The sequence below is a fragment of the Cryptomeria japonica genome, chromosome 7 (assembly GCF_030272615.1).
Source record: "Cryptomeria japonica chromosome 7, Sugi_1.0, whole genome shotgun sequence".
Lineage (NCBI taxonomy): Eukaryota > Viridiplantae > Streptophyta > Pinopsida > Cupressales > Cupressaceae > Cryptomeria > Cryptomeria japonica.
This window is the reverse complement of record NC_081411.1, coordinates 739442812-739456527: the sequence shown is the minus strand read 5'-3', so window position 1 is coordinate 739456527 and position 13716 is coordinate 739442812. Positions and strand designations below refer to the sequence as shown.

The 13716-nt window shown below is 35.8% G+C and overlaps 1 protein-coding gene across 1 annotated transcript in view; it reads left to right on the top strand.

Moving 5' to 3' along the window:
- LOC131856978 (uncharacterized) overlaps window positions 1-13716 on the top strand; it is a 138352-nt gene that overhangs the window by 88114 nt on the left and 36522 nt on the right. Inside the window, exon 2 of the mRNA XM_059208953.1 lies at window positions 12754-13170. Within this exon, the coding sequence (XP_059064936.1) occupies window positions 12754-13170 (417 nt within the window). The remainder of the gene's footprint in view (window positions 1-12753; window positions 13171-13716) is intronic.

Genomic DNA, 13716 nt, shown 5'->3' with positions numbered 1-13716 from the left:
CCAAAGTTACAGCTGATTTGGAGATGTTTTGATCGGTCAAATTGTCGGACAAAGGTTGAATCAAGAGGGTTTCAAAAATTAGGGTTTTGACTTTTAACCACTTAATTTTCAGAATTAAAGCACAAATATGAATTGATAATTTGTAATAGAAGGACAGATCTGAAACAAGCATTAACATTTAGACATTTCGCAAGTTTAATTACTAAAAAGAAATTTTAGGGTTTTAATGCAATCACCTCTAAAACTTTGCAAAAGATCAAACATGGAAATGTAATCAATTTTTTCAGATCTAAACATGAAAAATCAGAAAGGATGTTCACGTCGGGTTCACCAAAATGTAAAGTGGAAAATCGCGGTCAAACCCTAGTTGGTCTCCCCTCTTCTAACTCCGAGGAGAGAGAAGGGAGGTTCGCTAGGATTCGATGGGTTTTCACTTAGGGGGAAGACTTTACATTCAAAAGAGGGGTTGAAACTCATAAGATCCAATCCCACACAATGTAAGGTTGGATGCTAAATGAATTTCAAGGGTTAGGAAAGCAAGGCTACCCTCTTTTGTAAAGAATATTGATTAAGGAAATCAAGCTAAGGATGCATAGAAATTCATAAAGATTCGCTTATAAACTGAGTTCGGGTTATAGGATGAAGCTGCGGACCTGGAATTAGCAGTAAAATGTCGATACGGCGCTGTCCTACAAATTTGAGCAAAAGTTGTCGGGACGATGGCGCCCAGCACCACGGTCCTCCGAAAAATCCGCGAAACGAAGGGGGATTTGTTCGTCTCTGCACAAGGATTCCAGATCTTCAATCTCAGCCGCGTACCTGCAACCTACACACAGAAAAGTGAAGACGATTGGGGGGTTAGGGATTAGGGGTTTGCCTTTAGGTCAAACCCCGGTTTTGGAATTAACCAAGAAATGAGCAAGAGCTGTAAATGTAAATGACTGTAAAACAAGTACTAATACCTTGTTCTAAGGATGTTTGTATCCTTATGTGCGAAGGTTTAGATGTTGTATGTTGTATGTTGTATGTTGTATGTTGTATGTGATCTCCTCTTCAATGGTTGAATCCTTGTCTTGAATGCAACACTTAGCCTTGAATGGAGACTTGGAATGATCAATTGCTTGAATGCTTGAATGCTTGAATGCTTGAGTATAATTTCCACGCCTTTTCCATCATGTATGTCTTCTCTATCTTTTCTTAAATGAGAGAGAAAAATGTAGTTTATATACTTGTCAATTAGGGCTGATAGACTGATTTTCCCGACCTTAGGCCGACCAGGGAAGTATATTTCCAAATTGCAATAAAAAAGACCCGATATCACTTAGGAAACCGGGCCCAAAATAGGACCCAGGGACTAGGGCGCTGGGCGCCATGGTCCTGGAGGACCAGGGCGCTGGGTGCCCTGGTCCTGAGGGACCAGGGCACTGGGCACTCTGGTCTTGAGGGACCAGGGCGCTGGGCGCTCTGGTCCCACCTCCGGGACAGCGGGGTGCAAGGAGGTTCAGGCCAATGGTGCTTGAAAAATGCAGTTTTCAGTGTCGTGAGAAAGTTTTGGGGTCTCCATTCAGGTTGCGTGTTGCATCGCCATCGTGAAGACCGAAATTTAGTTGAAATTGCAAGTGTCACAATTTTAGGACGCTACAGGGGCATGCATATGTCATTCTTATTGTTCTTTGAAACAACGCTTAGAATCACATTGTCTCAAAGAGGGGCAAAATGTAGACGTCTAAAAATGGTCAACGCTTGTGGAGTCATACTTTAACATTTGCGCATTGCCTTATTTTAGGGTTCTTGCATCACATTAACATTTCTTCTATGTTGCGCACTTGGTCTTTATCATTTTCGAGCATCGAGTCCTTCTGCATTCCTCATTTTTCTCGCTTTCGAATTAGGTCTTGTCGATAGCAATCTTTAGTCATGATTTTGTTCAATCTTATCCTGTCGCATCATGGTGCATGCTCATTTATCATCATTTTGGACATCGTCAATCCTAATCGATGATAGAATTAGGGTTTTGTCCTCTTGTCAATCTTTCAATCATCTTTATCTTGTTAGTAATCATTTGTGATTATCAACTTGTCAATCCTGTCATTTTGCGATCGATTCATCATCGATCCTTGTCCTTGTCAATCTCGTCATTTTGTGATCGATTCGTCATCGATCCTTGTCCTTGTCAATCTCATCATTTTGCGATCGATTCATCATCGATCCTTGTCCTTTTCAACCATGTCAATTTGGATCGATTAGTCATTGTTCCTCATCAATTGGCGCCTATCAATTTGATCTCCTTGTCAATCTTGGTCAATTTGTCATTGATTTATGTCAACCAATCTCAATCATTTATCAACATTGGTCCTTTGTCAATCAGAATCATGATCGAACCTACATTAATTTCTTATTGTCTTGACCTAATTCCTTGTCCTCTTATTTCTAGGGTCTTATGATTTGTTCATTTAATCCTTTTCTTCTTCTTTGTGGGTTAAATAAATCTTTTTATTTAGTCCTAGGTCTCTTTCATGAATTAATCAATGGATGAAAACCTATTAATTAATTCACCTAATTTCTATTTCTCCTATTTTCTTTAATTTTTCTAATATTTCCCCTAATTTCATTCCCTCATTTTCTCCTATGTTTATGCTTCCATTTGTTGCAATCATGGAGGCTATTTTCTCTCTTCCCTTTTGTCATGGGAATGGCATTTCAATCTTGTCATAATTTGTCATACACCTTGCATAGAAATTGTCATACATTTGTCATAATTTTGCCATTCTTGATTTGAATTTCCTTTCAAATCTCTTCATGCTAATCTTGTCCTCTCTCCAATTTGTCTATAAATTAGATGATTTTCTTCAATGAAGAGAATCAATCACATTTTCAAGTAACCTTATGCTGCAAATTTCATCTCTCAACAACTTGCTTTCCACTTGCATTTTCCACTTGTAGATGAGATCCACATCAAATCTGAAGGTGAAAGAAAAACAATGGAGCCACATGAAGGAGATATTTGTGTCAGTTTGTTTCGATTTCATTTGATTTGAATATCTTGTCTTTATGTCTTCATTGATTAGATTGGGATTGCTTTCATAGCAGCTTTAGGTTTTGTGGTTGTCCTAATTGCTATTGTTGATTATTTTCAATTTCCTGATCTACAATAACAGTTTCAGGTTCCAAATGAAAAATGCAAGAATCTTCATCCTTCTTCTCAAAACTGGTTCCTTTTGAAGCTTCAGGACATTCATCTACACGAACATCAACACTCTCAACAATTCTTTGTGTCTAGTTGTTGAAGCATTTATAGGTCTTACTCTTGGTGGAATAGCCAAGAAATATGCCTTCATCACTCTTAGCTTCAAACTTGATTATGTAATCACCTCTTTTATTAAAACATTTGCTTCCAAATATCTTAAAATAGCTAACATCAGGTGATCTCCCATACCAGTACTCATATGGGGTCTTGTCATTACCTCTTTTCACTAGAACTCGGTTCATTGTGTACATAGTTGTACTTATAGCTTCTTTCCAAAATATTTTTGCTACACCTCCTTGTATCAACATAGTCCTAGCAGCTTCAACCACTAACGGGTTGTCTCTCTCTTCTATACCATTCTACTGTGGTGTCCTTGGTGCATAAAGTTGCTGCTTGATACCATTATCATCACAATACTTAGTGAACTCCATAGAAGTGAATTCACTGCCTTGATCTGTTCTTAGACATTTTATCATTTTGCCACTCTTTTTCTCAGCTAAGGCTCTGAATGCATTGAATTTACCAAAAGCTTCATTCTTATCCTTCAATAATGTGACCCACATCATCCTTCAACAATCATCAGTGAAGATCATGAAGTATCTATCACCTTGAATGCTTCTTATTCTTATTGGTCCACATAGATCTGTATGAACCAAATCTAACAAGTTGTCTGCTGAGAAGGACATTCTCTTGAAAGTTGAAGAAGTCATCTTTCCTAGCTGACATTATTTACAAAGAGCACTAACCGGTTTTTCTAGCTGAGGTAGACATCTTACTATCTTAGACTTGCTTACTTTAACAATATTGTCAAAATGTATATGACAAAATCTCCTATGCCAAAGCCAGCTATCATCTATTTTTGCAATCAAATAGTTGCTAACTTACCTCTGGTCTGTTTCCCAGTTGCAATAAATTCACCTTTGTTGTCAAAGATTTTGCACATTCCATTTCTAAACTCCAGTGGGTATCCTCTTTCATTAAGTTGTGCCACACTTCAAAGATTGTGCTTTAGGCCTTCAACCCAATAGACATTGTCAACACTTCTCTTCCCATTAAGAGAAATAACTCCCTTACCTTTAACCATACAGTGTGATTCATTGCCAAATCTAACAACACCACCATCAAATTCCTTCAAGGAAATAAATTTTCTTCGATCACCGGTCATGTGATGTGAACAACAACTATCAATGATCCAATCATCAGAGTTATCCATTCTAGATACTAGTGCCTTCTGATTTGATATTTCTTCCTTAATAGCTACAAACACAATATCTTCACTACCATCATCTTCAGATTCTTCATCAGTAATACCACTGTCAATAGCTACAAGACAATCTCTCTTGCCTTTACCCTTGTACTTCTTATATTTGTCTCTCTTGTATTCATTTTCACCATTAGGGCAATTTGCTGCTATATGACCAATCTTATTGCATGTTAAATATTTTAAAGGTAGCTTACCTCTATATTTACTAGTGCCTGTAGGTAGTCATTTTGCCAACAATTCTTCAAGTTCCACTAAGTTGTCTTCATCTTTAGCATCTCTATTGGATCTAGATTCATAGCTATGGTCGGTATCTCTACTTCTTCTCATAGATAGGTTAGAGACATAAGCTTTGAATGTAGATTTTGATTTCTGTACACTACCATCATAGCCATTTAGTTCAAAAGTGGTAAGTTTGCCAATAATAGAGTCAAGAGTTACCTTTGTCTTGTCAATGGAGTTCAGCTCCTAAATAGATGCAACACGGATAGCATAGACAGGTAGCAGGGTTCTCAGTACCTTACTGACTACTATGGCATCTTCCACTTTCCCTCCTGCACTCTTTATCTCACCAACTATCACTTTAATCCTTTGACCGTACTGCTGGATATTGTCACCTTCAGACATTCTCATGTCATCAAATTTTCCTCTTAAACTCTCCTCTTTGGCAATCTTAGCATGTTCATCACCGCTATAAATCTCTTCAAGTTTTTTCCATACTTCATGTGCAGTTTCAAGGCCATGAACATCTACATATTCAACATTAGACAAGGAACTAGTAATAGCCTCTAATGCTTGGTGATTTTCTTGTTGTTCTTTCATTTGATCATCAATCAAGATTCTAGTAGGTGTAATATACTTAGTTCCTATATGATCCCAATACTAACTACTAAGACTCTTAATGTAAATCTTCATTATGTCACTCCATATTCTATAGCTATCTTTGTTGAACTTCGAACCTTATTTCTTCATCATGATCTACAAGATCTTTTCCTCAAGTTGTTAGGCTTTCAGATTAAGAGGACCTAAGACGCTCTCATACCAATTGATGGTATGATGAAAGAATAAGTATCTGGTAGAATACTAAGAGGGGGGGTGAATCAGTATATTGAAAAATTGATACAAAGTTCCCAAACTCAAACTCTGTCAAACAAAGTAAACATATCTCATTCAAGATCAATATTCATAAGAATACTTGACATCAACCAGTTTAACTGTTATGATAACTTTAACAATAAACAACTTCAATCTTGTAAACATCAACAATGCTTAATCATAACTCAACACATTCATTTCTCAATGCTTCTACTTAACATGCCTTATTAGAAGTTAACCAAATCAACAAATAAGATCACAACCACAAAAGCATTCACCACTTGATACAAATGTTTATACGTGGAAAACCCAAATAGGTAAAAACCACGGTGAGATGAGACTCATAAGGATAGCTATCTGAACTCTTCTAAAGTTCGCCCTGTTAGGAGCCAAGAATGTTAAAGCTTTATAATAGGTCTTGTTAAGAACTAATTCCAGTTAGGAATCATAGGGTTAAGGGATTTACAATTATGTCTTGATGACAAGCACAATACCCTGTTAGGAGTAACCTCACTGGAGGAATGAAGAATCTAAGCTAATGGACCACCTTGTTAGAGGATTTAATGAGTAACCAATCTTGTTAGAGCTTACCCAGTTAAGGGATTTCACTTCTGCTATAATTGTTAGAAAACAACAGGGTTACTTGATCTGTCTAAGTAGCACTACATTTGAGTGATCAGATCCTTCTAAGATTTAATCCGCCTTCACTCAAAGTGCAGATCCATTCACTGGTTAGGCAAATACACACTCAACAGGTTTTCATCAATCTTGCCAACAACCTGTACAAACAACTTCATCGACCTTAAATACAAATCAATTAGGTCAGTAACACATCAAAAATGTAATTCTCATCATTGAGATTACAAACAAGTCGGTACAATCTTGACCGTTAGAAATCAAGACAATCTCTTCACATTCTTCAATAAAATTCCAACCACTCCATGATCACTGCTTCATCAGACTTTTTAACTCATCACTCATAGTTCATTAGATGCAATCCACTTTGCTCCTTCCCTAGACAAAAAAAAAATGCCCCAAAACAATTTGAACATATCCTCATACAATGATCACATGTGTCTCCATCATTACCACTTATCACATAATAAAACATCAAACTTGATCAGTTAGGGTTTAACAGCTAATAGGGTTTACCAGTTACATTACATAGAAAGGTTTAACCCTTTACACTGGTTCAACTCACAAACTTTACATACCGGTTTACAGCATCTTCCACAAAGCTCTTCTTACTGGTTACTAGCCAATATTAAAAACAACAATATCAGCAATAACATAAATACCATTACCGGTTCAATTGACATCAATGACAACATATCATTAATGCAATATCTATGCAAAATGCCAGCAAACTCAAAATGCCAACAAAACTGAGACTATACCGGCAGTTAATATTGATTCCCCGACAAAGGTTTTGGCAATTGAAACTTCTCAAGTTGAGAAGAAATCAATCACTAAAATGAGTCCCACTGAGTTATTGATGATGCCTACTCAGAAACTAATAAAGGAGGTATCGACAGATAAAGGAATAATAGATAACTCAATCACAGTTTTGCAAAGACTAATTCCTGATTGTAAGATTGAAAATGAAGCAAGCCCTTCCGGCAAGCTTAAGGAATTAACTGAGCATATATCTAACAACTTTCAATCTTTGCTGCAAATTTCAAACCAGTAGGCACTTGAGAGATTTACCATGGCTAAGAAAGGCACTTTTGATTAGCTTATTGAAACAAAGAAGAAGAAAATTGAAGGAAAATTGATTCTTATTGAGAATTGTTTGAAATAGTGTACAAATATCTATAGGGTCTGTTGCAACATAGAAACTCTTACAAAAAATGTAGATAGCAGATTAAAGGAGTTACATGATAAGGTTTCCAATATTGCAAATTATTTTGATGGATTAACCTCACTAACAACATCTGTTGATGGACAAATTTTGTCTTTGGAGAACCAATTTTTTGATTTTGAAAAGGAAAGATACAAGATCATTCGAAGAGCAAGTAGTCTTAGAGGATTGGTGAGTCCAGGATTGGATTCACTCGGTGTACATAAGAGGGAATGTATGGATATGATTGCTAAGCCCACACCAGAAGAAGTCAAAGAGAAGAAAACATTTGCACACTTATTGAGTGGACTTGTATCCATATCTAATACCTTTAGAACCGACTAGGATACATATTTACAGTTGCTAGACAAGGCTTACCTGGAAATTTTAAAATTGGTCAAGCTCTGGTAAGGTAATCTATATTTATTTATTCTTTAATTATTTCACCGGTCTTTGGCATTGATGCCAAAGGGAGAGTGCATATAATGTGAAAAATATCAGACAGAAAAATATGGCAAGGATATCAGAAAGGAGTGTATTCCTCAGGGGGAGCATACTTTAGGTTGAACCGGCAGGGAATCCATTTTTACATGAGTGTTGCCATCAATACCAAAGGGGGAGATTATTGGCAATTGACACTCATTGGATTCATATGTTGTCATTGATGGCAACATGGCAACAAGACTCATTAGGAGGCATTCACTGGCAGACATCGGCACTGTCATCCAACACTTCAGTCAAGCCAACATTAGGCTTGGACCTGAAGGAAGTTTTAATTGTAAAATCATTTTGTAATTATTGTATAAGACCAACATTTTATATCTTTTATAATGCATTGTAAGAAGACATAAGGCATATTGTTTCTAAAGGGTATATAGGTATGTATGTGAAGGTCATCATAGATATAGATGAGAAAGATTGTAATAAGGACATAGGAGACTATGTAATGCAAAGTATATGTATGTAGATCATTTGTATGTGAATTTTATATAATGAAATGATCTATAGATAGCTTTGAAAATATTCTTGGAGGAAAGAAGATACTAGTAGAAGTGTTTAGGGTTTATGTACTAGTACAGAGAAGAACTATAACTGGAACTTTGTTTGGCATAGAAGATCCATTTTGTGAATTTATTATTACTATTTTATTTTAGCAAAACCTTGTAGTCAGTGAGACTCTTTTGTGATGAGCAGTGTGCCTTCTTGCATGTGCAGGCCCCCATTTTATGTAATATCTTTCATATGGCCAGTGAACTGATATTTTGGGTCACAAATCCCACCGTGGTTTTTCCCCTTTGAGGTTTTCCATGTATAAATTTTGTGTGTTATGGTGTTCATTTATGTGGATGCTTTATTTGCTTCAAGTTCCTATGTCTTATTCTTTTCAATCTCATATAATTCCTCTTCCATTGCTTTTATCCAATTTTCATCCTTACTTGCTTCAATGAAAGATTTCGGTTTAATTTGAGAAATTAAACATAACTCTTTAGTAGCTAACCTTATCCTATTCGTCAAACCTTTCCTTTTATCTCCAATAATCTAATATTCAGCATGATTTAGCTTTAGATACCTAGGAGTCTTTGAATTTTCTTCATTTTCTAACTCATTCTTCTATTCCTCTGTCACTATTGAATTTTTTGATGCCACCAGTGTCACAAGATCACTGTTCTGAACTGATTCCTACATTACCTGTTAAGGTCTGATAAATTCATCTTCCGGGCCATAATCATATGCTCTGATCTGATTACTTCCATGCTCATCCACCTTGACATTTATGTTTTCCAATATCCTATTCAATCTTTTGTTATAACATCTATATGCTTTTCTCATAGTAGAATAACCCAAAAATATTCCTTCGTCACTTCTAGGATCAAACGTTCCTAATGCATCATCTCTTCTAATGTAACATTTGCTTCCAACAATTCTAAAATATTTGATAGTAGGAGTATGACCAAACCATAATTCATAAGGAGTCTTACCTGTATCGCCTTTAATGTGTACTCTGTTGAAATTGCATACAATGGTATTGATAGCCTCTCTCCAATAGATATCAAGTAATTTGTCTTCAATCATCATAGTCTTTGCAACATCCAAAATTGTTTTGTTCTTTCTTTCCACCAATCTGTTCTACTATGAGGCTCTAGGTACAGAAACTTGTCTCCTAATACCATTCCTTTCATAAAAGTTGTTGAAATCACTCGATGTAAACTCACAGCCATGATCTAATCTTAAGCAATTTATCTTGAGTCCTATCTCAGTCTCAACCATAGCCTTAAAGATTTTGAATTTTTCAAAAGCTTCAGATTTCTCTTTCAAGAATGTCACCCACATTATTATAGAATAGTCATCAATAAGTAACATAAAATATCTATCACCTTGAAAGATTTTAGTCCTCTCCAGTCCATACAAATCAATATGAATAAGATAAAAAATTTCATTAGATTTATCATGAACACTTCTGAAAGAAGTTCTAACTTGCTTACCCATTTGACATTCTCTACATACCGGATTATGAGGTTTAACAATCTTGGGAAAATATTTGATAGATAGTATTGAGTTGATCTTTAATATGCAATCAAAATTAAGATGACACATCCTCTTATTCCATAGCCAACTTTCATCAATCTGAGAAATCAAGCAAGCCTTCTCATCAGAGTTCAAATGAAAGATATTACCATTAGTCCGAGTTCCAGAAGCAATCTCCAATCCAAATTTATTAATAATCTTGCATTTTCCATCCTTGAATTGTAAATGAAATCCTCTATCCACCATTTGACCTACACTTTAAAGATTATTCTTTAAGCCTTCAACATAATAAATATTATCAATATTAGTCTTACTATCCAATTATATTGTTCCTTTGCCTTTGATTCTACATGCCTTGTTGTCTCCAAATCTGACCAATCCACCATCAGATTCTTGCAATGATAAGAACTTTATTTTATCACCAGTCATGTGATGTGAGTATCCACTATCTATAGCCCATTCATCCTTTTCTTCAATTTTAGTAGCCAAGGCCTTTTCCTCAGTATGTGTTGGTTCAATGAGAGATTCCAAAGAATCATTCTTGATAGCAATAAATACCCATTCTTTGTTCAATGAAGCACCATTATCGGATCCACTCACAGGTTCATCATCATCGTCATCATCATCATTAGAAATACCATCATTATCACCGACATAATAACATTATTTATCTTTATTCCTTTTGAATCTAGGTTTGCTCTGATATTCAGAATTAGGTTTATAATTCCTCATAAATTTTTCATGATTCCTAGCAGCTCTTTCAGGACATCTAGATGCAAAATGACCAATCTTATTGCATGAAAAACATTTAAAAGGGACTTTTCCTTCATACTTACTTCCATCTGGTTCTTTAGGAATTCTTCTAGCAATCAGGGCTTCCAGCTCTTCAAGCTCTCTTTCTTCTTTCTTAATTTTCAGCATATCCTTAGCATACATCTCTTTCTAATCTATCTTTTGTTTACCAGATGCAGATGCTCTTAATGTAATCTTAGTTTTAGTAGCATTGTGATCTCACATTCTTCAAGTTCAAAAGTAGTCAATTTCTCAAGTAGTGTATCTCTGGTCATGGGGGTACTTGACATTGTCTGGAGTTCATTAATAGAAGTAGCCTTCATCTTGTAAGCCAGAGGTATAACTCTTAGAACTTTTGACACTATCTCATCCTCACTAACATGCCATAACATTTGATACCCATGACAATCTCATTGACTCTATCCATGAAAGAGTTTCAAGCTTTGTCCAGGTCAACTTAGCATTCTCCAACTCTATGACATTCAATAACTTTTCATCAAATAGGGCGCTTAATATGGCTTCTTTTGCTCTTACATCATTTTTAGCTCTTTTTTTTTCATCAACAGGTGTCAGTGTTCTAGAATTAGGATCATGAGCTGTATACTCTTTCTCCACTATCTCCCAAACTTCATCTCTAAGACATCTGAGATGAATCTTCATTCGCTCCTTCTATATCTTGTAATTTGTACCATCAAATCTAAGACTCTCCTTTTGGTAAAATTTGAATGTAGAACTAGATGCAATTGCCATCAAATCTCCTTAAGTGGTTAAGCTTCTTCAAAGAGGACCTCACTCTGATACCAATCATTGGAATGTACTGATATCGACAATAAATTGAATGGGGGGGAGGAATCAGTTTACTAACAATAACAACAACCAATATATGATGTGGAAAACCTAGAAAGGGAAAAAACCACGATGGGAAACCCTACCCATAATCAGATGAATACTCTATAGTAATATTGTGAATAATTATAATGGGGTCTACACATGCAGAAAGGCAAACAACCTAGAGCGCACTCCTCATCACAAAGGGAAGTCTCACTAACTTACAATATCAACGGACTACAATCTGGAAAAAAATGAGCTATGAAAGTAGCATTTACTAATGCGTGATACAGTTCCAGTTAAGCACTGATGTCTGCTTTGTAATACAAAACCTTTCCAACCTTCACCTAAATGATATGACTTTATTCGCACTTAATCCTTCTCTGATAATGTAGACTTAACCAACCATCGATATCTAAATTACATGAACAAATGTCCTATATATACAAATCATCAACCTTATTGACAAGGTTGGCTAAACCCTAAACCCATAAACCCATAATAACAAAAATTATATCACATGATACCACCAGACCAATATTATGATTTACATTACATAGCATGGACTTAAATCAAGTAACCAAACAATTATATCCGCCTGGGATTCTGTTGACCAAAATCCAACAAGCCTCACTTGCTAGTGAATACCCTCAATGAAAGTTTAACCGAATCCAAATAAGACCACCATAATGACACACCATCCAAACAAAAGTTTTTGAATTCTTGGGATATGATCAAGAAGCACTAATATCATGATAGAAACTGATTCCATAAGCCAAACCCAAAATCTATTGACCAAGTCACCAAAATAGCATTACTGGTAAAGCTAACTGAGAACGCCAGAAGCCGATAAAGCCAAAAGTTAGCCAGTAAAGCTAAGATCAAGCTGGTAACTAGAAATACCAAAGTGATAACCAATTCATGAAGCCACTAGAATATATTAAGAATGTAACCATTAGAATAAGTATCCAAAACCGATTCCAGAGGTTTGATCATACCAGATCAGAATCACAACTAAAACCAAAATGATCACCAAGACTAACCGTGATAGATCTAACCGGGATACAGTGTTGACATCAATGACAACACTTAACCAAATCCAACATATTGCCAACACATACCACAATTGATGATGATAATGCCAATGTTGATGCCTATGTGAAGTTGTACAAGATCCTCTGGTGATTGAAGTTGTCTCAAAAAAGGTAGGTGAAGAGAAAGATGATGCGGACAAGGGTGAGTATGCTAGTAAAAATGGGAGTGAAGAGGTGGCTGAAAAGGAAAATGGAGAGAAGGAGGTAGATCACGCTCTGGAAATAGTGGCAAGAGACACTAGTGCTGACAAAGGGAAACAAATTGCTACTAATTCAGATGACTTTGGTCAAGGACCTATTGACCTGAGCTCATTATCTTTCATTCAAGCAATAAATTTGGAAACTCTCACTCAAGCTAAAGCCAGTGAGGACTTGCTTGAGTCCCATTCTACTAACAAAGATTTGATATCTTTGGCAGGATACATGTTGGAGAAAATTTTGCCATCTTTCAAACCAGACACATCTCATCCCTTCATTGAGCTTAAGAGTATGTTGAATGTTGTTGGTTCTCATTTTGAGTCTTTAGAGAAGGCAACAAACACTATAATTTTAAATTAGTTTAATGCTATGCGATTGAAAACATTTTTGAAGATGATTAAGGATGATAGAGTTAGTTTAGTGACTGCTATGAAAAGTATTCAAGATGCACTTGATGAAGGTGGTAATATATACAAGTCATATCTAATTTTTCCAAATTTCACTATAGACATTGACAAGAAAATGAGGGAATATGAAGGCCAGATAGCGAACATATCTTAGTTATATGCACCATAATCATTCCTAGCTAGCAAGTTTTGAAACCTAAGTTTTGAGTGTATTGAACAAGATTAAGAGACTAAACCAAGAAAATGATAGAATTTTGGGTAGACTAGTAGAACTAAGGAGTCTTATCACTCCGTGAATAGATTATTTAATGAGTAGCATGCAAGATGCTAAGGATACAATGAATAAGATTGTTCTGCTAGATAGACATGGAATATAAAGGCATGCTTACCTTTTCAACAAAATGATCAACATTTTGGAGAGCTTGAAG